Source organism: Mesoplodon densirostris, chromosome 16 (genome assembly GCF_025265405.1).
Source record: "Mesoplodon densirostris isolate mMesDen1 chromosome 16, mMesDen1 primary haplotype, whole genome shotgun sequence".
In the NCBI taxonomy this organism is placed as follows: Eukaryota; Metazoa; Chordata; class Mammalia; order Artiodactyla; family Ziphiidae; genus Mesoplodon; species Mesoplodon densirostris.
This window is the reverse complement of record NC_082676.1, coordinates 27818509-27843474: the sequence shown is the minus strand read 5'-3', so window position 1 is coordinate 27843474 and position 24966 is coordinate 27818509. Positions and strand designations below refer to the sequence as shown.

The following is a 24966-nucleotide window of genomic DNA, read 5'->3' as shown; positions in this document are numbered from 1 at the left end:
GCTATAAGAACACTAAACCACTTGTAGTTTCTAGACTATGATTTGCTTTCTGTTAGCTTCAAGATGGTGCCTGTGCTGTTTTCTCAGACTAGAATGCTCTTCCCTACATCAACTGACCTACATCAATTGACTACAAATGTTCAAAGGAACTTAATTGACTAAGTTTATAAATGGTACTGTTACCAACCCAAACTTGGGTCTGGTTGCCCGTGCACAGTAAAGCCAATCTACTGACACCAAGTTGTGGTGAAAGAAAGTGCAGCATTTATTGCAGGGCGCCAAGCAAGGAATCCAGGCAGCTGGTGCTTAAAAGACAAATTCCCTGATGGGTTTCAGGGAAAGGATTTTAAAGACAGGGTGAGGGAGGGGTGTGTGTGCAGTGCTTGATCAGCTCGTGGACATTCTGATTGGTTGGTGAGATGATCGGGAGTCAACATCATCAACCTTTTAGTTCCAACTGGTCTATGGACAGCATACAGTTAACTTCTTCCACCTGATGGGGGTTTCAGTATCTGCAAAACAACTCAAAGGATATGGCTCAGAATATTATCTACAGCCCTTGAGGAGGAACTAAAGGGCCTTGACTTTGTTCAATGGTAAACTATTATTATTTTGTCTCATTTGACTGTTTTCCTTTCTGTATTTTTCTCACTTCTCAGATTAAATTTATTTTTTGGAACTTGAGGAAGGCCTAGGAGGCTAAAGTTTTTCTACAGACAAGGGGCAGGCAGAGGACATGGTTGGCAGGTTGGGGATGGCGGGGGAGTCTGTCCTGGGAAGGCCCCATAGGGTCCTGCTCAGTTACGGTAGCAAAGTGATTGTTAAAATTTACTAGATTTATGAATGGAATTGTAAAATTTGTCAGTTGAAGGAAAAACAAGGTTTAGGGATTTCTAAATTTAATACATTGAGTATTAGTTTTAAAAATCAAATGAACTTCAGAGTCATTTCTGCTCATGAATGCTACCCAGAGGACATAAAAGAGGACTTAAAATGTGATGGTGGACCATGGAACCTGAATGAAACCAAGACGGGCCAGTAGTAATGGGTTCCATGTGCTAGACGCCTCAGAATAAAGAATTGTCATGGTAGGGGTCATCCAGCAACCAGAATCATGGGAGTTTCAGCGAGGGGGGCCTATCATTGGAGATTTAAGAGGTGGGGCAGTTTCTGGCCACAACGATAGGGATGTGACCAAGGGAATGAGTGGCCTATTGAAGAGAAAGGACTGTCATTGGAGACGAGGCGGTCAACGACCTGATAAGACAGATGCTCATTTTGGATGAATGGCCAGTTTTGTACAACTCAAAGGGAATCTGCTCACATAACCGTCTATGTGAACAGCGCCTTTGGCATTGTGCAGTGCACAATCTGCATAACCGTATGCGATGGTTCTGCTAAACCCTGAAGTCACCAAGTACGATGACAGGAGTACCTGTGGGGAGGCGAGACAGCAGGTAAACTTCTTGGTAAGCAAAAACAGAGTGAACAGCTGTGGAGTAGTTACTATATGCTTGGCAGTGTTCTGAGCACTTTCCCAAGAACTTGTGAGTTCAGTACTTTTATTATCATCAGTATCATTTTACAGATAAGAGAAACAAAAGAAATGATAAAATTTGCTCCTGAACACATTTCTTCAAGAGTGCCACGCTCTGCAAATTCAGTTGCACCTAACTCTCCGGGGCGCGCTCCCCGCGCTCTTCCTCTCACCGCTTAGGGCGCCTGCGCGCGGGCCCGGGTGACCGCCGGCTGCCCCCGCCGCCGCCGCCCGCCCGGCGTAGCGGGGTCACGTGCTGGCACGGGGCGGGGCTCGCGCGGGGACGCCTGCGCGCCGCGGGCTGACCAAGCCGAGCTTACCCCGCGGAGTCGGCGCTGGATCCCGCGGCCGCTGCCTCGTCTTCTGTTGGCTCCGCCGCCAGCCGGGGCTCGGGCCCGGGCCCGGGCCCCCGGGACATGGCCGTCCGGAGTGCGCAGGGTGACGGCCCCACCTCCAGCCGGTGGGACGGCGGCGCGGGGAAGGCAGGTACGGAAGCCGGCCGGGGCGCCGAGGAGCGGCCTGGGAGGACGGCCTGAGGGACAGGGGCGGCCCGAGGGTCAGGGGACAGCTGCCGGAGGAGGGGGCCGGGGGACCCGGGGCGACCGCGCGGGGTGCGAGAGAGGAAAAGGCTGAAGACCCCGGTCACGTCTGAAGTGGAAGAGATCCTGGAATTGGGGGTCAGCGGATGCTGAGGGGACCGGAGGAACCGTGGCTGCAGACCCGCACCCCCAGTGGGAAGGACGGGGCGTGCGGGGGCCCCGCGAACCACCTCGTCGCATCTGGAGAGGAGAATTGGGTCTCCCTGAGAACCGAGGCCAAGCCTCGCCCCCGACCGAGACTGTCCGGCCACGTCCGCAGGCTCCGGGGGCCGCCTCCCTAGTAGTGGTCAGGCCGGTTTCCCAAACTTCATTCATCGGTCGCAGTCTGGAGTGACGCGGTGTCCGTGGACCACATATTTCTTTTAATTACCACGAAATTCACCCTTTAAAGTGTGCAGTTCAGTGGTTCTTAGTACATTTTTACAAGGTGGGGCAACCATCGCACTGTCTTAATTCCAGAGCATTTCTAATGCCAAAAAGAAAGGCCATCATTCCCCAGGCCCCATTCTCCACAGCTCCTGGCAACCACCAATGTACTCCGTCTCATCCTGTGCCACCTATTTCAATGTTTAATTGTGTAAAAAGCGAGTCTCTCTATTTTTTTATACTGTCTTATACTAATTTCCATGAAATCATGGTTTCGTTGTGCGCTTTGTTTTCAAGTATGTTTTACATACAGTTAATAAATGGAGAAGACTAAGGTAACTTTCCCACTTTTCCATCTTCCATCTTCTGGTGGGTGGTGCCCATAATAGAACCAACCACGTATTCAACCCACGTTTTGATGAAGCACCCGGTTATTCACATTTTGTTTCTCTGGGTTCATGTTGTTATTGCCCTTTTCTCCTATTCTAATGCTGCATGGAAATGGAGCTCATTCCTCATATTACTCCTTAGGCCCTTTGGCCTTGTAACCCTTTGCTGATGTTTGTATAACATCTGTCCTCATGGCATAATAGTCGCCTCAAGTGCTATGGGTCTTGTGACATGATGTAGTGCAGCTGTGCCTAGGTTGCGAGACTTATGCTTGTTTCCTTGATTTTGCTTCTTTGGATAAGTGGGAGGAATTTAGAGATGAGAGGGGTTTGTTTTTCTGTTTTTCTTGTTTGTTTTTGTTTTGTTTTTAATCATATAGGAGAATTGACAAAGTTACTAATACTATTAACTCTCTTTTGTAGAGGTTATGATTACATTGGTTTACTGTCTAGAATATTTTTCTCCATTTTGGGGGTAATCTTTCTTCATATGTGCTTGTCTTTATTTTTCAGGTAGTTAATGAATCTCTGCTAATTTGGGTACTGTTTGTTGAAACTAATTAGTACCTCCAAAAACAGAGTTTCTTTTATTTTGTTTTTAATAGGAAACTTACTCAGAATAAGGTAAGGTTTTCCTCTCCCACTGTATTTCTCTGGTACAGATATGAAGTTCAGGCGTAAATTTTTTTTTCAAGCATAAATTTTTAAGTTAATTTCCAGTGTCAACATCAGGAGTTCAAGGGGTGGAGCAGGGGGTGTCTGTCTGGGAGGATCTTTCTGACTTGCTCTTTCATTGTTTTGATTAAGGCTAGCACTGCCTATTTAAGTTTAACTTCTGTTTAAAGTCTGTAAAGCTTTCTTGACATGCAAACTTAAACCAAATAATCATCATGGAATTTTATTCTTGCACATAAGATTCATTTATTAAGCGTGTAGATCATTTACCTGATCTAAGTCACTGATGTGTGTTTTGCTGATATGGAAAAACTTTTAGAGGAAGCATAGCTAGTGCTCATTTTTAGCCATTGTCCTTTCCTGTGTATTAAGTTCCCCAAGCCAGATGCTTTTGAAGATACCTGTTGCTCTAAGGAAGCAGAAATCTCTACCTGAGTTCCGTAGCCAGAGTAGGGAGAGGTTTGAGACAATAACAGGCTCAGCCATCTTTATCTGAGTTGTTAAGAACGACTGTTTCAGTGCTCCTTATTTAAATGATCGGTTTAATGGAGAGCAGGCCAAGTATTACCAATGCCATTCCTTTTTGTTGAATGAATTACTTTTCAGGCAGCAGGGATTTATTTATAGCAGTGCCTTATATTTTGCAGCCAGCTCTAGAATAGTCATTTCATTCTGTCGTGGTTATGAAAGCCAAGACCTTTATTATAAAGAAATTTGGAAGATATCAGCTTTGGAATATATAATACATCTCCCTTATAAGTGGAGCAATTAAAAAATTGGAGAAGAAAGGATTCAAGGGGATTTGAAAATGTGGGCTTTTATCCCACGCCCAAATATCGCATTCTCAAGTCCAGCAATGTGTCCTACCCCAAAATCCATATGTAAAATTTATCTTAAAATAGTTAGACATTAATTTTAACCTTTTTCCAAGCATCCCAAGAATAGCTCTGACTTTCCTCTTTCTGAGGTGAAGAGGATATGACATGTAAATTAGTTGTTCATTTGAGACTCTGCAGAACCTCATTGTGTAGTCTAGCAATTGAACTCATCACTGTGTAATTTATACATCTCTAGCTCACTTGAGTTTGCTGTTTTCTCCTCCCTTTTTATGTCACAGTCAAAGCCTGTTTGTACGTTAGGTGCAATGAAATATTTGTCTGTGGGTGTGCCTCTAACATTTAATTGCTAGAATATGGGATTGAGAAAGGCGATATTGGGGTCTGAACAGACAGCCACTAAAATCCACAATTGAGCAGCATTCTACTCTGGGAATCACCAATAGCTTTAGAAAAAGGTCTAAGTGCCTGCAAATCTATGTAGAGTTTTCTGGTGTGGATATTCTTAACAGTAATATGGGGGAAATAATGCCATTTACTATAGGCCAATTTTTCCAGAGGAACAATAGCTAAGCTAAATTATTTGTTCTATTCCGCTCGTGTGTGTTGAGTTCCCACAGAGCATCAGAAACAAGATGATAGCAGTAAATTTTGAAATGCAGGATTTAAGTAGAATCCAAACAGAGTTTTTAGAGAAATAAGTATCGGAGCTGTGGTTTGGATTCAGAATTAGTTAAAATTTTGGCATATTATTTACCAAAACCTACTGGAAATCCAGCTGATTGCAAACAGTTTTATTTCCTCCAAGATATAAACAGTGGTTTTCCTTTTCCCCCAGATTGCTGAATAGCTTAAGTGGCAAGAGGGGTAGGGTGGATATACGTCTTTAAAAATTGAGGAAAATTTTCCATACTCTTAGAAAATAGGTTAACAAGGTTTCTAAATGTCAGCTGCCTCAGTAAATATTTAGTATTACCATTTAAGTGTTCTTAATTTATGATGTGTAGAAAGTACAAGAACACTCTAAGTTAAAAAAATTTTTTTAATACCTGATTTTTTTCTTTGTTGGAAATTAATTCAATTCCTGCTCATATTTTGTCTCAGCCTATGTTGTTATATAAAGTCCTTTCTGTTTTCTGTGTCTCAGTGATCCCTCTTTGGAAACATACAGCCTTCTCTTCCAAAGGATGGCCCTTTGACCCAAAGTAAAATCCCTCCCTGTCTTCCCCTTCAGTGGAGGATAAATCCAGTCCAGACTCTTCTGTTAGCTGCATTTACTGCCGTCCTTCCAGCCTCTCTTCCTTTACCTAACACTTTAGCCTCTTGGAATTTTTGTTTTCAGGGCATGATGTTTCTTTCATGTAACAAGGTCTTCGCACATACTCTCTGGAATGCTCTCCCTTCAGCGCACTCTTCCATGTGCAAACTCTTCTTTAAGGAGGTACCACCGTATATTCCTGGTGAAGCCTTTCCTGATCGCCTCAGAAGTAGTTATTCTTTCCTCTGGGTTTTCATGATTCTTCATGGTTCTGTTATATCTTGTATGATAATTACGTCGCTCCCTACTGTGAGCCTCTCCAGGGCTGGGAGAGAGTCACATTCATGTTTTTATCCCAGTATGGTGCTTACTACAAGTAGTTGCTCATTAAATGATCGACTGATAAATGAATGGATAGATCAATGGACAGATGGATGGATGGTAAGACACGCCCAAGCCAAGAACTTGAAGCACTTTGTAAATAAACATTTGACTAGTTAGGTGCTGTGCTGACAGGAAATTGGGACTTGATTTTTCATGATTTCTAGGTAGAGTAACCATTTAATTTAGCATCCAACCTGGGACATTTTTGAGAGTGCGGATGGGAGGAGGGGTTTGCTATGAACAGTTATGCCAGGACTATAGTTGTAAACCAGAAATCTCTCAGACAAACTGGAACAGATGGTCCCCTACTAGGTCACCAAGGAAAATAATAGTCTAGCCAGCAGAACAGGTTTACCGGGGTGAAAAAGCACCTGGTCCTGTCTGCACCTCCAATTGCATGTTAAATCCAAACCAGTTGGTGCCTCTGTTTATATGGTTTATGTCACAGTTCTCACAGATAGGTAACCAGGGCCATTAGTACCAACTTTCATTTGCGTTAATAATGTGCAGCTTTATCATGGAAACAATTTGTAGACCGTTGCCTCAGAATAGAACAGTACTGAGGAAAGCTGCTTAGTGTCTGTTCTAAAACAGACATCTACCATCTGATGTTAGTCCCTTCTAAAGCCTAACCTACTTCCACTGTTATTCCTCTCTAAAGCCTAACCTACCTTCCAGTGTTATCTTCCACTTTACGTTAACTCCAGTGTCCTGCACCTAGTATATGCTACATAAATTTTTTTTTAATTATTTATTTATTTATTTTGGCTGCTCCGGGTCTTAGTTGCAGCACACGGGATCTTCATTGCAGCATGCAGGATCTTTAGTTGAGGCATGCGAGCTCTTTTAGTTGTAGCATGCGGGCTTCTTAGTTGTGGCATGAGGACTCTTAGTTGCAACATGCATGCAGGATCTAGTTCCCCGACCAGGGATTGAACCCCAGCCCCCTGCATTGGGAGCATGGAGCCTTACCCACTGGACCACCAGGGAAGTCCCCATAAATATTTTTTAATGAGTTCATTTACTGTTAAATGAAAGGGCCTGTGTTTCTGTCTCCACGCCTTTCTTCTGCTCTCCTCCCAGCCTCTCAGAATCCTCCCCTTTCTTTTTAAATTGCACTCTTCAGTAGTGCGTTCTCAGATTAGCCTGACCCACAGCTGTCTGAACTCTTGGTGTCTGCACATACCTTTTTTGGGCAATTATAGTGCACTGCTTTGTGACATCTCTTTGGTGTTGTCTAGTTTAACTTTTCTTGTGTTTGCTGTTCCTAAAATCAGCCATTCTGCATGAAAACTCTGACAGCCTATTATTACCCCATTATTTTAAATAGAAAAATTATAATATGATGCACATTAACCACAAACTCTCAACCAGTCTCCTAAAAAAGTAATTTAAACACAGCAAAATGCCTGTGTATAAATAAGAGGCTACCACATAAGGATATAAGATGCTTAAAACAGTACTTCCTGATCATCAGTAATTAATATGGTTCTTGAGAAACCGTTGCTTTGTATGCAGTATCATGCCTCTCTTACCACTAACCACACTGGAGACCCAAATATACCCTTTGACATTCTACTTTTGAAAATATCTCCATGTGATTCTGATGTTTTACCAGTTGTATTAGTGTATAACTGCAGACTTTTTCCACGTGTGGTTTTGTTTAAAAAAGTAATATTGAGGACTTCCCTGGTGGCGCAGTGGTTAAGAATCCGCCTGCCAATGCAGGGGACACGGGTTCAAGCCCTGGTCTGGGAAGATCCCACATGCTGTGGAGCAACTAAGCCCGTGTGCCACAACTACTGAGCCCATGTGCCACAACTACTGAAGCCCACGCGCCAGAGCCCATTCTCTGCAACAAGAGACGCCACTGCAGTGAGAAGCCCACACACCGCAACGAAGAGTAGCCCGCGTTCTCCACAACTAGAGAAAGCCTGTGGGCAGCAACGAAGATCCAACGCAGCCAAAAATAAATAAATAAATTTATTTTAAAAAGAGAGAGAGATATGTATGCTCTGTAAAGTTTAGCATTAAGAAAACACAATCATTCTATTAGGAAAAACTGTTAGATTTATCTGAATGTACTGAGCATTTATTATAATTGTAAGTCCTTTTTTGTTACTTATATGGCATATCTCCTTAGTGTTTTGCACACTATGTGCTAGTGAAATATCGGTAGATTGACTTCAGATATACCTACCTTACCTCAAACCAAGTAAGGAGATTGAGCCCTGAAGAGAAAATGTACAAATGCTGAATATGTGCCTAATGCCCTTTTCCCTTCTGTTTTGCAGACTTTAATGCCAAAAGGAAAAAGAAAGTGGCAGAGATCTACCAGGCTCTGAACAGTGATCCCACTGATGTGGCTGCCCTTAGACGTATGGCTATCAGTGAAGGAGGGCTCCTGACTGATGAGATCAGGCGGAAAGTGTGGCCCAAGCTCCTCAATGTCAACACCAATGATCCACCTCCTGTATCAGGTAGTTAGGGGTGAGGTGCTGTGAAGGGGAGCTTGTCTAGGAGGTGGGGAAAAAGAATGCCAGGGTCTTTGATTTTTATGCTCATTTCAAACCAAGAGTAGATGAGTAAACACCTAAAGCATTTTAGGATATGCTTGAGCCTAGTCTGAAAATAAGACCAAACTGGTAAGTAGAATCTTAATAAAAAATGGAATGAGTTTTTATTAGGTAGGTAGCTAGCTCTAACTGGCTAGTTAGGGGAGTTTATTAAAAATGTATATTCTGGGGCTTCCCTGGTGGCGCCGTGGTTGAGAGTCCGCCTGCCGATGCACAGGACACAGGTTCGTGCCCCAGTCTGGGAAGATGCCACATGCTGCGGAGCGGCTGGGCCCATGAGCCATGGCCACTGAGCCTGCGCATCAAGAGCCTGTGCTCCACAACGGGAGAGGCCACAACAGTGAGAGGCCTGCGTACAGGAAAAAAAAAAAAAAAAAGTATATTCTGGGAATTCCCTGGTGGTCCAGTGGTTAGGACTCCATGCTTTCACTGCTAAGGGCCCGGGTTCGATCCCTGGTCAGATTACTAAGATCCCACAAGCTGCACAGCATGGCCAAGAAACAAACAAACAAAAATGTATATTCCAGTTTACATTCACTTAGAAGTGGGTTGTAGGAATATGTATTTTAACAAGAATCCCACCTAATTCTGATGCACATGGACTGCATTTTGAGAAACGTGGGACTATAGGAAGAGATAATACCTCTACGGTCCTTATAAAAACAAAAAAACCTTTTATGAGGAAATGCTAAGACCATTTTGAATTCTAAAGTTCTGTAATTCTATGAAAAACTGTTACAGTTGGCCCCTCCAAGTCCAAGGATTCAACCAACCATGGATCAAATATATTCTGGAAAAAAAAAAAAACCTCCAGAAATTTCCAAAAGCAAACCTTGAATTTGCTGTGCTCTCCAACTATTTACATAGCATTTACATTGTATTAGGTTTTTTTTTTTATTTATTTATATTTTATTTATTTATTTTTGGCCACGTTGGGTCTTCATTGCTACACACGGACTTTCTCTAGTTGCTGCTAGCAGGGACTACTCTTTGCTGCGGTGTGCGTGCTTCTCATTGCAGTGGCTTCTCTTGTTGCGGAGAATGGGCTCTAGGCACGTGGGCTTCAGTAGTTGTGGTGCATGGGCTCAGTAGTTGTGGCTCGCGGGCTCTAGAGCGCGGGCTCAGTAGCTGTGGCACACGGGCTTTGTTGCTCCATGGCATACGGGATCTTCCTGGACCAGGGATCAAACCCATGTCCCCTGCATTGGCAGGAGGATTCTTAACCACTGTGCCACCAGGGAAGTCCTGTGTTAGGTTTTATAAGTAATCTAGAGGTGATTTAAAATATACGGGAGTTGTAATTACAACAACTGTACCCCCCAATAAAATAAATAAATAAATAAGTATATGGGAGGATGTGCATGGGTTATATGCAAATGTTACACCACTTAATACATGGGACTTGAGCATCTGTGGATTTTGGTATCCTTGGGGATCCTGGAACCAATCCGCCTCAAATACCGAGGGGCAACTGTACTTATTTGCAAGGCCCGTGTAGTGAAAAAAAAAAAAGTTCCTTAGACTACAGTGCAAAATACAAAAGAAAGTACAGCTGGGTTTCCCTGGTGGCGCAGTGGTTGAGAGTCCGCCTGCCGGTGCAGGGGACACGGGTTCGTGCCCCAGTCCGGGAGAATCCCACATGCCGCGGAGCGACTGGGCCTGTGAGCCATGGCCGCTGGGCCTGTGCGTCCGGAGCCCGTGCTCCGCAACGGGAGAGGCCACACCAGTGAGAGGCCTGTGTACCGCAAAAAAAAAAAAAAAAAAAAAAAAAGAAAGTACAGCAAAACAGTGAATCCACTTTGTCATTTATTCACTCCACAAAAATGTATTGCTTTCCTGCTATGTTTGGCAAAAGTCCAGGTGCTGGGGATTCTTTCATTCATTTGGCAAGTACTAATTGTGCTCCTAATGTGTGCCAGGTACTAGAGATGATTAAAACAGCCTCTACTGATAAAAAGTTCACAGTGTTGTGGTACAGCCGAGTAGATGGTTTTTTTGTTTGTTTGTTTTATTTTTTAGTATACCTATTTAATTTATGTTTTTTTTAAATTAATTAATTTATTTATGGCTCTGTCGGGTCTTAGTTTCGGCACGCAGGGTCTTTTGTTGCAGCGCTGGTTTCTTCTTCGTTGCATCACACAGGCTCTGTTTCAGCATGCAGCCTTCTCTCTAGTTGTGGCGTACAGGTTTTCTCATTCTAGTTGTGGCACGTGGGCTCCAGAGGGAGGACTCTGTAGTTTGCGGCACTCAGGCTCCCTAGTTGAGGTGCGCGGGCTCAGCAGTTGTGGTGCGTGGGCTTAGTTGCCCCACAGCATGTGGGATCTTAGTTCCCCGACCAGGGAACAAACCTACATCCCCTGCACTGGAAGGCGACTGGACCACCAGGGAAGTCCCTGAGTAGATGTTTTAAGTTGCCCCTTGTTATTATCATTGGAACCGAGCTGCCTCAGAGCAGTGATCTTTTTGTTGGAAGGAAAAGGCATTGCTGTATTCACACTCTAAATCCTGAGATGGTGTTCCGTCAGATTCCAAATTTCCCATATCTTTATAAGATGAAGTCTGTGTATGCGGAAGTATTGTACAGGCTCCTCTAGGAAGTTTTGATTTCGGTTATGAAGGAAATGTACACTTTTACATATATAACAGCTAGAGACTGCCTCCTTACTTTCAGTTGGGCTTAACAACTGAACACAAGTACTGTCTCCTGTTTGCAGTGTCTTAGTTTTAGAATTGCAGGGTCAAGAGAGGTTAGCTCCTTTTTTATGTGAGTTTATCTTAATACTCCTTTCTGAACAGCTCAGTGTTCCCTAGACTTTAGAGATGTTAAGAGTTTTTCCAGTGGTCTGTGGTTTCCACATTCATGATCTTATTTGATCCTTACAGTAATCTGAGAGGTACACATGGAAGGGAGTAATCCCCATTGTATAGATGTGGACTTGGAAATTCAGAGCAATTCCCGGTGGCACACGGTAGCAGCCTGCATGCAGCTCCTGGCCTCCTGACTTCTCCTCTGCTGCTCTTTGCACTCTGTAGCCTCCTGGATAATCTTTGTTCCCTTCTCTTACAGTCATCATGACTTGCGTGAATCAGCGTGTTTGGAACTAAACCAGGAGTTCCTCTCCAAATGTTGTATCTTGAGTCATGTCCCCTTCAAGAAAAGCCCGAGTATGTCTTTCAGGCCTTTTATGTCATGTCAGGATGTTTTGCTCCTGATGTGGCTTCCCAGACATTCTTGCAATAACATGTTCTTTTTCCTTCAATAGGGAACGACCTACGAGAGATGAGCAAGGACTACCAACAAGTGCTCCTGGATGTCAGGCGGTCTTTACGGAGGTTCCCTCCTGGTGAGACGCACTCTCGGTCTTCCTGGGTGGGGGGTGGCGGGGTGGCTTCTGTCCCAGTTGCACTTACTTTCCTGTGTTGGTGCTTGCTTGTCCCAGGAAGCTTCCACCCCAGCACAGAGCGTGACCACATGCAGGACCCTGCCTCCTCAGGGACCCATTCTGCTCCCCATCTGCCGCGTCATCCTTTCACTGTCTCAGTCAGTTCAGAACCCCACTGTGAAGGCCTGAGCCTAAAATAATGTCTTTTGGCCTAGAGGTGGTGAATGAGAGAAGAGGGTGTTTCCCCCTTCAGAGCCTTAGAGGAGACTTCATAGGGATTGCTAGAGCCATCAGTCTGGCTTTAAAGAGCAGATTGGTTTGGAAGTGGTCACTATAACAAGAACTATTAATATCTTCATTTATACATAGCGGTATCTTGCATATACATATATTGGGGCCCTTGGACTGGAAGGAAGGCCAATCACTACATGTTTAAAGAGTCTGTTCCTAAAATCGTCTCCCCATTCCCAGGAATAATGAGAAGAATGACCATTGTCTCCACTTTCACAATGAAGGAAACTGGCCAGCAAACCTCATCTATTTCTCTTCCTTTGGCAACTCCACCTTAGGTCCATGAAGAGAGGAGAATTGCTAGAGGGAACAAGAGCCTCTAAACCCATTTTCTCACTCTTCTGAACCCATGCTCTGGCATTGGATTTTGTCTGTTAAAGGGCCTCTTTCCTGCTTGCACCCTGGGTTCCTGGAAAGGCTCTTGTGATTCCTTTGTAGCCAGTAGCCTGCCATCTTGGTTTTGATAAACACATATGCCTATGGTCCATTCCCCTTTTCCTATCCTGCTGGTCTTGAGACCACATAGGACAGATGCATTCCATATTTTTCCCTAGGTAAACTGTCTTTCCTCTGAGCCCTTTATTCCTCTTCCACTTAGGTGACATCAGTCTATGATATTATTCTTGTAGGCTGAACTTTCCATGTGGTTTCATATTTTTTTACATTCACGTTCTTCTGAGCTTAGCTGACCTCTTTTATACTGAAAATTCAAATAAGGTTTACTTTTTTTCTCTCACTACTTTCATTACTTTACCTATCCATAGTAGTTGGTTTACTCCATGTTCTTTTTTATCTTTTAGAGTATGCCTTTTTGAGAAGGGGTGGGTAAAAACGGGCAAAAGATGAGCTTCACTTTCACCTAAAAACCTTTGTCCAGTTTAGTCTGGGCTCTTGTATTAGCTGTTTTCTCTCATAAGATCTGTTTTTGACTGGAAAACCTAATGGTGTAGGAAAGCTGTGCTGTGTGCCGTTCTTCTAAAACAGGTCATGAGGCCAAAGGTTGGCATTTTTATACTAAAAGCCAGATGAGCCGAGGAGCCACAGTGACCGCTGCCAGAACTAGGTGCGCACGCCGAAAGGTCTCCCGAGACAGTCTTCTGTTTCCAGCTGCGTCTTTGGATCAAGGAGATCAGTACTTCCTGTGATATTTAGTTTGTTTCTGAGGGGAACATGCATCTCTTACATTTTTTGTTTTTATATAATTTCATACCTACAGAAAAGTTGCAAAAATAGGACAAGGAATTCCCCAGGTGGCTTTTACACAGATTTTCTTATATGTCAACATTTTACTATATTTACCTTAGTATTGCTTTCTCTCTCTCCTTTGTGGTACACACACGCAAATTTTTTTCTGAACTATTAAGAATAAATTACACACATGGTGCCCCTTTATCCCTAAATATTTCAGGGTATATTTTTTTAAAACACGGCTCTTATTACATAATCACACTTAAAATCAGTAGCACATTGACAGTATTTACTGTTAATACAGATTTTATTCAGATTTCACCATTTATTCCAATAATGTTCTTTATAGGAAAAGGAGATACAAATTCATGCATTTTCCATTCAGTCTTCATATCTCTTTAGCTTCCTTTATTCTAGAATAGTTCCTTTGTATTTTATGACAGGCCAGTTATTTTATAAAATCTCCCTCAGTTTCGGTTTATCTGGTGTTTCCTCCTTTTAAGATTCAGGTGATGAACTCTTGATAGGAATTCCACCAAAGTGGTGCTGAGTTTTCCCTGCAGCACCTCAGGAGGCACATGCTGTCCACTAGTCACACTACTGGCAGCATGACCTGTGGTGACTTGGGTTTTAAGATGGTGTTGGTTGGGTTCCCCCACTGTAAGGTAGCCAGTCTGTGGCTCTTTCCTACATGTCAGGCAGTATCAACAGTGTGGGTCTTGAGTGTGTTGCCAAATAGTTGTAATTAATTTTCTTTTATTAAACACTTTCTCTGCTAATCCACTGCCGACGACCTTCCTAACCTCTGTGTTACTAGGCTGCTTGCCATGTTCAAGTGCATCTCCCCTGCCCTCCCCTCCCCAGGCATGCCAGAAGAACAGAGAGAAGGGCTCCAGGAAGAACTGATCGACATCATCCTCCTCATCTTGGAGCGCAACCCTCAGCTGCACTACTACCAGGGCTACCACGACATCGTGGTCACATTTTTGCTGGTGGTAGGCGAGAAGCTGGCAACATCCCTGGTAGAAAAATTGTCTACCCATCACCTCAGGTACCAGCACAAAACAGCATAAGAGGATGGGTATCACTCCTCAAGTCCCCCTGGGGATAACTCCTCAGCCCATTTCCTAGTCAGTGTTTTCAGTGGTTTGAACCCCACTCCACCCTACTGCCCCCAAACCCTGATCCCAGTATTTGGTCTGACCAAGCTCATTGAATTGTCTCCTTCTAGGGATTTCATGGATCCAACAATGGACAACACCAAGCATATATTAAACTATCTGATGCCCATCATTGACCAGGTGAATCCAGAACTCCATGACTTCATGCAGAGGTATATATGTGTCTACATTTATGTGTGTACATACACACACACCCCTCTTCAGCTTTCTCCTAGCCTTTGTTTATTCTTCACAAGTGTAGCTCAGTTGCATCATCATCTTATGTTGAGTAGTGTTAAGTTCTTCCGAGTTGTCCTTTCCAGTTATCAGCAATCTGGATAATTCAGTTCCGTACAGTCTTGGAACACTTTTTGGGTGCTGTGCTTTTTGGGGGATAGAAGAGATGTCACAGCCCATGCCCTTGAGGAGTTTACATCTAGTGGAGGGAGGTGGACAAGGTAAGTACGCCAAGGTAGACTTCGCGGTTACTGCTGCAACAGAAGTACAGAGTTCTATAGGATCCAGAGGCGAGAAAGACAAGGCCATCTGTGGGTTGTTGTATTCACCACATACCGAGGAGAAGAAATACTTCTTTGCAGTTCTCATATGATTTTTCTCTTCTGTTTAGTTGAGAATGTGTCCTTGGCCAATGCCTGCCTCTCTTTAAAAATGAAAAAAAAAAAAGGCTGTGTCTTAAGGTGTTTCAGTCACCTCATGTTAACTGTAAAATTAATACAGTTGTGTTTTCAAGCCTGAGAATATGTGCTGTGCCCCCCGCCAAAGGAGGGACTTTCTCAGAAGGAAAATGGTGGTGTAGTTCTCTGAAAACAGCTAATACTTTTTTTTTTTTTTTTTGCTGTATGCGGGCCTCTCACTGTTGTGGCCTCTCCCGTTGCACAGCACAGGCTCCGGATTTGCAGGCTCAGCGGCCATGGCTCAGGGGCCCAGCCGCTCTGCGGCATGTGGGATCTTCCCGGACCGGGGCACGAACCCACGTCCCCTGCATCTGCAGGCGGACTCTCAACCACTGCGCCACCAGGGAAGCCCAACAGCTAATTCTTGTTGCTGTAGTTGACGTTTCTTGGCCATTAGAAGAGCACCCAGGGAGATAAGGCCACCAGGACACTATTGTGGTATTAGTGTCATGATGTTGGGTATATTGTAAAGACTTTCTGTGTTGTGAGGAGAAGATGCTGAATTTGTAGGTGGCTGAATTTTCAAGAAAGCACGTTTCTCAAATGCTTTCTTCACACAGCACCGAGGACAAAGAAGACCCAGGGAGGGGGAAGGGCTGACTCAGCAGGGAACCTAACATCTGGGCTTCTTGCTCCTAGTGCCGAGGTGGGGACCATCTTTGCGCTCAGCTGGCTCATCACCTGGTTTGGGCACGTCCTGTCTGACTTCAGGCACGTCGTGCGGTTATACGACTTCTTCCTGGCCTGCCACCCGCTGATGCCCATTTACTTTGCAGCTGTGGTAGGTACAGACCATGAGCCAGCAGCTTGGTGTGCATCCTCGAATCCAGCTCGATCATGTTCCCTAAAGGGAAACCTGGTGATTTTGGAAAGATGCAAAAGACAGCACTTCCCCAGGCTGGCGTCTCTGGACACTGTTCTGTGGAATGTTAATGGGAGAGTCATGGGAGAAAAAAATGTTCTGTTTAACAGTAAGTTTGGGAACTGCTAGTTAAACAGAATTGTTAGATTTGTTTACTGCTTGATTCTTCTGAACCTTTAAAATGCTCATGTGCATTGTGAATTATCAGGGTTTCTGTTGACAACTGGAGCTCGTACAACCCCAACTCCGGGTTTAAGAAAAGAAGAAGTGTGGCATTATGATAGAAAGTTGAGATGGCTTTTAATCGGGGTTGAGGGGCCCCAGTTATTAGAGGGGCCTGAACCATCAGGCGTGAGGGTGGAGGTGGGCACTCACGGCGCTCTTCATTGTCCTTTAAAGGGAGCAAGACCATTCTTTCTGCTGTTTTGAACCATTTCTTCTGTGCTGGAGCTAGGAATCTCCAGTAATCCTTCTTTCCTTCCTCCTAAAAGAACCTCCTTCATTTAATTGGTCAGCCTTTCACGTCATGGGGTGGAAGTTTGCCTCATCAGGAAGGGTTTGCCCAGTGGGAAAAGTGCTCAGATATGTACATCATTACTTCTTAGATGAATACAAGAATTTGCTGAACTTCTGGGGTGAGCCCTGTTTGGTACCAATTTAAATTCACCTCTAAGGAGAATGAAATGAAGTGGCCAAGGTCCTGTATGTTCTGGTCTCTGATGCAAAGCCTTGCTCTCCACAGATCGTGTTGTATCGAGAGCAGGAGGTCCTGGATTGTGACTGCGACATGGCCTCAGTCCACCACCTGTTGTCCCAGATCCCTCAGGACCTGCCCTATGAGACACTGATCAGTAGAGCAGGAGACCTCTTTGTTCAGTTTCCCCCGTCCGAGCTTGCTCGGGAGGCAGCTGCCCAACAGCAAGCTGAGAAGTGAGTGGGGCCACGGCACCGGTTGAACAGGGGTGTTCGTTAGTGAGCAGAAATGATGGAAGACTGTCTGGTGGGGACGGGGCTGGGAGTGGTGTTTCCAGAGACCTGTGCTTATGCTACTGGAATCCCCACTTGAGACTTCATGGGTCTTTATAAGAAGAGTTTTCTGAGCAATGGATGTCTCTGCCCTCAGCCTGTTTAATCTAGTTTTTTCCCTTCTTCTCTCATCCCATTCCCTTCTGTCTCCTTCTCCTCTGCAGAACGGCAGCCTCTACCTTCAAAGACTTTGAGCTGGCGTCAGCCCAGCAGAGGCCTGACATGGTACTGCGGCAGCGGTTTCGGGGACTTCTGCGGCCTGAGGAGCGAACAAAAGATGTCCTGACCAAACCAAGGACCAACCGCTTTGTGAAGCTGGCAGTGATGGGACTGACGGTGGCACTTGGAGCAGCCGCTCTGGCTGTGGTGAAAAGTGCCCTGGAGTGGGCCCCAAAGTTTCAGCTGCAGCTGTTTCCCTAAATGCCTGAGAAGACACGTCCTCTTACATGACATCAAGGTCTCACCCTTCCATGGACAGATTGGGAGGGGGTGGAATTTCCTTTATTAAAAGGGTTTCTGTCAAGGGTTTTCTATTCCTGCACCCTTCCCCCCGTCCGTGGATGCCTTTGCTTCAGAGGCCAGTAGCAGGGCCTGCGTGACGCTGGGCACTCGGGTCCTGAGCACAGAACTCTTTCTGCCTCGCAGTGGGCTTCTGAGTTGTCTGCTGCCTTCTCTTGTGTTGAGGGAAGTGGGTTTCTGCAGCTCCCGGCTGCCTTTGGAACCCGCTGGGCCTGGTCACTGGGGAGCATCTCGGCTGCTCATAGTAAGCTGGACCACTGAATGCCCTCCTGGCAGCTCCTTCCATTCTGACTGCTTCAGCCAGACAAAGAAGGACGGAGCTGCCGCTAAAGAAGTCAGACCTTGGAATGAAGGCGAAGGGGCAGAGAAGGCCAGCCTGGGAGCAAGATTGGCCCCCTTTTAAGAGCAGCTCCATTAGCTGGTCAGAAATCTAAGAGACACGTGTGAACTAGGTTACTAGGTAAATCCTACCTATTTTCAGCCTAGAAATCACTTGGGCATTTCCAGTCAAACAGGAAGGAATGTTACGTTTTAGGGCGCAGACATAGGCTGGTTTTTGCCTGCCTTTTTTTTTTTCTCCTTATTCTCTTCCACAAGCCACATGACGATGCATATAAAAGACACTTTTACTACTATTTTTAGAATTACATACACCCAACATATAAAGTACCTGCACTTTTAAAGTAATAGTTCCTTCATGGAAAAAAAAAATAATTGGTCTCATCAGAAGGATGAGCTTCTAAAACCCTGAAGTTTCCTTTCTACTCAATTATTTAACATTTCACTTTAGTCAGAGTTGCTGTTTGTAAACAGCCCCACACTTCCATAGCGCCCACTTCTCCAGCTTCCCTTCCTCCCCTCCTGTTTTCCTCCAGTCACCCTTCTACTCCCAAATAGGCATCCACTCACAACCTTGGCTTGGTTTTTTGGGTTTAACTTACCTCAACTGCTGGTTTCTCCTTCCTGGTAGGAAATGTCACTGGGAACTCGTCAGCACCCAGAAGGGGACAAACTGCATCCTGAAGCGTGTGGTGGGAGCCTGGGACAGCCAGCTCGAGGCTTCCTAAGGACTCTCCAGGTCTTAGAGAACAAGATGGATATTCACTTCCTCTGGTACAGCTTTTCCTATAAGCGAAGCTAGGTTTGTTTTAGATTAACTGTGGCTTGAAAAAAAAGTGCCTTTTCCTGCTCTGAAGAACTGGGGTGTATAGTATGAAGCAGCCGTGTACTTTTATTTTCCTGGTCTGTTGCAGGCACTGTTCTCTCTTGGCAGGTGTTTTCTTAAAGTAAACATGCCAGAAGCACTTCACCACACCACACCCAGACCTCCACATCCTCCCCATATGCCCATGGTGTGCAGAGTGGTTAGGAGAGGCATCTGTCTACACTGAGTTACACTAAGCACTTTACAACCAAAAAAAGCTCAAAGTGGCAGGTCATTCTCCATAGCAGGAGTCCCACCTGGGGTTAGCATGATGTGGATGGATTAGTCTAGAAAGTGGTAGATTTATCAAGACAAAGGAAATTCTTCCAGGATCCAGATGATCTGACAGAAGTTCCCAGTCTTCTCCCGCAACAAGTTTGTCCTCTTGTCATCTTTCCAAATGGGCAGCATCGGCCCCTCCTGCCACAGGCCCTTGGGCCTGTCTGTAAATACTGAAGGAATTGATGGGGAAGACGAAGGGAGGTGCATGTGATCAGGGTCCCAAGACCATGGCTTTTTGGATCCCAGGAAGCAGGTGGCATTGACTTTTGTTGTGGCCTAGGAAGGAGAAAGTTCATTTGCTTTATAGCTTTTCTGACATCAGGATTATCCCCTGCCAATGAGAAGAAAGCGTTATCTTTTTACCTTCAAGTGGTTTACTATTCTGTAAGGAATATGTGTAAATATTTTGTACAGAGCCCTGTATGAAATAAACGGCCATATGTGGTTACTAATCTCTTCTGTCATTCTTTCCTTGTTGGAGTGGCTTTAGCTTTAGACATCTGGCCTTGATGCTCCCTCCCTTCCACCCCTGACCTGGAGATGTGCTGTATCTGTGGACTCCTGGTTGGCCTTGACTTGCCCGGAGAGTTTGGACAGTACCTGCAGTCCTGTTTCTGTTTTTCCTGAGGCAAGAACCCACGTTGCCTGGGTTCACTGTTTCCTTGGCCCAAAGGGGAGACGTAAGGGGGCTGAAGGCTGAGCAGGCATCACTCGGCTCCCCGACTGTGTCTGACCACCATAGGCCAGCTGCCCATGCTGTCCGTTGATTTGACTTGTGGAGGACACAGGGCTGGCCAGGACACAGCCCTGCCTCTGGGAACTCACCAGAGAACTGCATTGAAGGAGCAATTTGTTTTCAGTGGCAGTTTCATAGTTGATTGAATGTAAAGAGAATTTTGATAAATGGAAAACTGAAGGAAGGGTATGTGTGGTGAAATAAATATTTGGGTTTTGTCCCCACTTCCCCTGAGACCCTTGGAATTTTCTGAGTGATCGGAGTGTCTTTTGGTGTTCATAATGATTTCCTTTGGATCCCACCTGAGTTTATGCTAATGAAGTGAGTTAAGGTGGGACCCCTGGATAGCCTCAGGATGGCACAGGTCACCGGAAGGACCAAGTGATTAGAGAGTGAGAACTTTGAGCCCCACCACTGACCTCCTGGGAGGGGAGGGGAGGCTGGACATTGAGCACTGCAAAAACTCTTGATTCAGAGATTGGGAGAGCTGCTGTGTTGATGCACACATCAAAGTGCTGGGAGGGTGGCATGGCCCGAGAGGGCTTGGGAACATTGCACCCTCTTCCCCCTGTTCCTTGCCCTATTCATCTCTTTCATCTGGCTGCTCCTGAGTTGTGTCCTTCATAATAAATCAGTACATGTAAGTAAAGTGTTTTCTTGAGTTCTGTGGTACTTCTAGCAAATTATTGAAACTGAGAGGGTTTTGTAGAAACCACTGAACTTGTAGTTGGCCAGGCAGAAGTGTGAGTAGTCTGGGCACCCCATTTGCAGCTGGATCTGAAGTGGGACAGTCCTGTGGGACTGAGCCCTTTAACTTGTGGCATCAGATGCTAATTCCAGGTAGTTAGTGTCAGAACTGAATTGAATTGTTGGACACTCAGTTGGTGTTGGAAATCAGAGAAGTGGTGTCAGAAAATACTGCACAACACGCAAGGCTGAGGGGAAATTAGTGTAAAAATAATAGCTGAATAACAAGTATGGGTGTTTTGTAGAAAGATGGAATGGGCAATGGCAATGGAAGGGTACTTGGGGCTCAGGCCAGGGAGAGCTTTGAGCTCTGTGGAAGGGAGTTGGGACTCTCTGTAGGCAATTTGGGGGATGAGGATGGGCCATGACCAAACCTGGGTTTGGAGAGAGTTCCTGGTGACATGATGGCAAGTGTGTTCCTTCCTGGCTATGTGAGCTTCTTCAAGTCACTACATCTCTAGAACTCACTGTCAATGACAGTAAAATAGGGATAGTCCCATCCCACATGGACGGTTTAATGAACTGATGTTTGTGAAAATGCTTTAACAAACTGAAGTTGTGCAAGTGTTGTGATTCCATTTCAGTGAACATTAATGGATCAATAAATGCCTTAAGCCAGCCTTGCACTTGGGCCCGGGGAGCTCACCCCTGGATTAAGTGGTGACTGAAAGGAAGAATAGGCCAGAGGCTTTTGCCAAATCCAACTAAAGGATGATGGGGCCTGAGGCTCAGCCTGGCTTTCTTCCTTTTGCTGCTGGTGACCCCCTGCTGCCTTTTCTCCTGTCCTCCCAAAGGCCCTTTACTTGCTAGTTGTCTTTTCTGCAGACTTACATTTGGTTGGAGTTTGCCAAGCAGCTTTTGTGAGCTGGCAAGGCTGTGGGCTTGCCTCCAGCTTCCTGCTTTTTAAGTGAGTGGCTTTCACGGCAGCCCCAGACACTAGAAGACACATGTTACTCTGGCACGGGCTGTGGGGCCCATCCACCACTTCCTGCCCACATTAACAGCTGCTCTTTATCTGAGCAATGTGCTTCCCCTTGCCTTCCCCATCCCTGGAGAGAAAGATCGTGTCACACAAGAACATTTGGGACCTCCAGCTGCTTCCTCAGGTAGATGGTCGGAGTCCAGAGCCTGTGGGGTTTGGTTTCAAGTCTGCCCTGGAGAGTTGGTGCTGGGGCCCAGTTTGGGGTGACCCCTTGGGAGGGGGGAGGCACCTCCACTTGACCCTGCAGTAGGGAGCACCTGTGAGCCTGCCCGTCTTAGATCCTTCGCCCACTGGCATGTGAAGTATGGCGCTGAAGGTGAGAACCCCGGGACAGCCCTGCGCCCCTCCATTTGCCCCCCTGACCCCCCATTTGGCTGCAGCAGACATAAACTCGATGCCCGCCTTGGTGTAGATGGAGTGGGCCAAGTGAAAGACGCACGCAGCCCATGTGGTCCCCCCCTCTGCCAGCCTGTTGATACAGCCACGGGTAAAGAAATGTTTCATTAACACTTCCCAGTACTCATTGGAGAAAGAATGGTGCAAGGGCACAGGAAGGGCCGTGTGAGGAGAGCTGGGGGTGACGAGAACTGTGGTGAACTGGATCAGGAACATCACGTGACTCTGGCCTGCCATGTGGAAATGAGAAGCCAGGATTACCAAGCTTCGACTTTTTTTTTTTTTTTTTTTTTACAAATTTAATCAGTTATACATATACATATGTTCCCATATCCCCTCCCTTTTGCGTCTCCCTCCCACCCTCCCTATCCCACCCCTCCAGGCGGTCACAAAGAACCGAGCTGATCTCCCTGTGCTATGCGGCTGCTTCCTACTAGCTATCTACCTTACGTTTGGTAGTGTATATATGTCCATGCCGCTCTTTCACTTTGTCACAGCTTACCCTTCCCCCTCCCCATATCCTCAAGTCCATGCTCTAGTAGGTCTGTGTCTTTATTCCTGTCTTACCCCTATGTTCTTCATGACATTTTTTTTTCTTAAATTCCATATATATGTGTCAGCATACAGTATTTGTCTTTCTCTTTCTGACTTACTTCACTCTGTATGACAGACTCTAGGTCCATCCACCTCATTACAAATAGCTCAATTTCATTTCTTTTTATGGCTGAGTAATATTCCATTGCATATATGTGCCACATCTTCTTTACCCATTCATCCGATGATGGACACTTAGGTTGTTTCCATCTCCGGGCTATTGTAAATAGGGCTGCTATGAACATTTTGGTACATGTCTCTTTTTGAATTATGGTTTTCTCAGGCTATATGCCCAGTAGTGGGATTGCTGGGTCATATGGTAGTTCTATTTGTAGTTTTTTAAGGAACCTCCATACCGTTCTCCATAGTGGCTGTACCAATTCACATTCCCACCAGCAGTGCAAGAGTGTTCCCTTTTTTCCACACCCTCTCCAGCATTTATTGTTTCTAGATTTTTTGATGATGGCCATTCTGACTGGTGTGAGATGATATCTCATTGTAGTTTTGATTTGCATTTCTCTAATGAGTAAAGATGTTGAGCATCCTTTCATGTGTTTGTTGGCAGTCTATATATCTTCTGTGGAGAAATGTCTATTTAGGTCTTCTGCCCATTTTTGGATTGGGTTGTTTGTTTTTTTGCTATTGAGCTGTATGAGCTGCTTATAAATTTTGGAGATTAATCCTTTGTCAGTTGCTTCATTTGCAAATATTTTCTCCCATTCTGAGGGTTGTCTTTTCGTCTTGTTTATGGTTTCCTTTGCTGTGCAAAAGCTTTTAAGTTTCATTAGGTCCCATGTGTTTTTGTCTTTATTTCCATTTCTCTAGGAGGTGGGTCAAAAAAGATCTTGCTGTGATTTATGTCATAGAGTGTTCTGCCTATGTTTTCCTCTAGGAGTTTGATAGTGTCTGGCCTTACATTTAGGTCTTTAATCCATTTTGAGCTTATTTTTGTGTATGGTGTTAGGGAGTGATCTAATCTGATACTTTTACATGTCCCTGTCCAGTTTTCCCAGCACCACTTATTGAAGAGACTGTCCTTTCTCCACTGTACATTCCTGCCTCCTTTATCAAAGATAAGGTGACCATATGTCCGTGGGTTTATCTCTGGGCTTTCTATCCTGTTCCATTGATCTATATTTCTGTTTTTGTGCCAGTACCATACTGTCTTGATTACTGTAGCTTTGTAGTATAGTCTGAAGTCAGGGAGCCTGATTCCTCCAGCTCCATTTTTCATTCTCAAGATTGCTTTGGCTATTCGGGGTCTTTTGTGTTTCCATACAAATTGTGAAATTTTTTGTTCTAGTTCTGTGAAAAATGCCATTGGTAGTTTGATAGGGATTGCATTGAATCTGTAGATTGCTTTGGGTAGTAGAGTCATTTTCACAATGTTGATTCTTCCAATCCAAGAACATGGTACATCTCTCCATCTATTTGTATCATCTTTAATTTCTTTCATCAGTGTCTTATAATTTTCTGCATACAGGTCTTTTGTCTCCTTAGGTAGGTTTATTCCTAGATATTTTATTCTTTTTGTTGCAATGGTAAATGGGAGTGTTTCCTTGATTTCACTTTCAGATTTTTCATCATTAGTATATAGGAATGCCAGAGATTTCTGTGCATTAATTTTGTATCCTGCAACTTTACCAAATTCATTGATTAGCTCTAGTAGTTTTCTGGTAGCATCTTTAGGATTCTCTATGTATAGTATCATGTCATCTGCAAACAGTGACAGCTTTACTTCTTCTTTTCCCATTTGGATTCCTTTTATTTCCTTTTCTTCTCTGATTGCTGTGGCTAAAACTTCCAAAACTATGTTGAATAAGAGTGGTGAGAGTGGGCAACCTTGTCTTGTTCCTGATCTTAGTGGAAATGGTTTCAGTTTTTCACCATTGAGGACGATGCTGGCTGTGGGTTTGTCATATATGGCCTTTATTATGTTGAGGAAAGTTCCCTCTATGCCTACTTTCTGCAGGGTTTTTATCATAAATGGGTGTTGAATTTTGTCAAAAGCTTTCTCTGCATCTATTGAGATGATCATATGGTTTTTCTCCTTCAGTTTGTTAATATGGTGTATCACGTTGATTGATTTGCGTATATTGAAGAATCCTTGCATTCCTGGAATAAGCTTCGACTTTTGCAAGAGAACTTGGGCATCTAGATTTTAATGTAGCATCTCCAATTAAAAAATACCGGCAACCGGGCTTCCATGGTGGCGCAGTGGTTGAGAGTCCGCCTGCCGATGCAGGGGACACGGGTTCGTGCCCCGATCCCGGAAGATCCC

The 24966-nt window shown here is 44.9% G+C and overlaps 1 protein-coding gene across 2 annotated transcripts; it reads left to right on the top strand.

Annotated features, from left to right (window-relative positions):
• The first annotated feature begins 1863 nt into the window (after positions 1-1863).
• Positions 1864-20568, top strand: TBC1D20 (TBC1 domain family member 20). Of its 2 annotated transcripts, XM_060078399.1 has the most exons (9): positions 1864-2023; positions 8339-8524; positions 11884-11964; positions 14347-14533; positions 14714-14815; positions 15977-16118; positions 16942-17129; positions 17390-17682; positions 18715-20568. In XM_060078399.1, the coding sequence occupies exons 1-8, from the start codon at positions 1954-1956 to the stop codon at positions 17643-17645; spliced, it is 1212 nt and encodes a 403-aa protein (XP_059934382.1). In that variant the 5' UTR covers positions 1864-1953; the 3' UTR covers positions 17646-17682; positions 18715-20568. The 2 variants fall into 2 exon arrangements, with proteins under 2 accessions (XP_059934382.1, XP_059934381.1); XM_060078398.1 differs by having other exon boundaries at positions 17390-20568.
• Positions 20569-24966: the final 4398 nt, after the last annotated feature.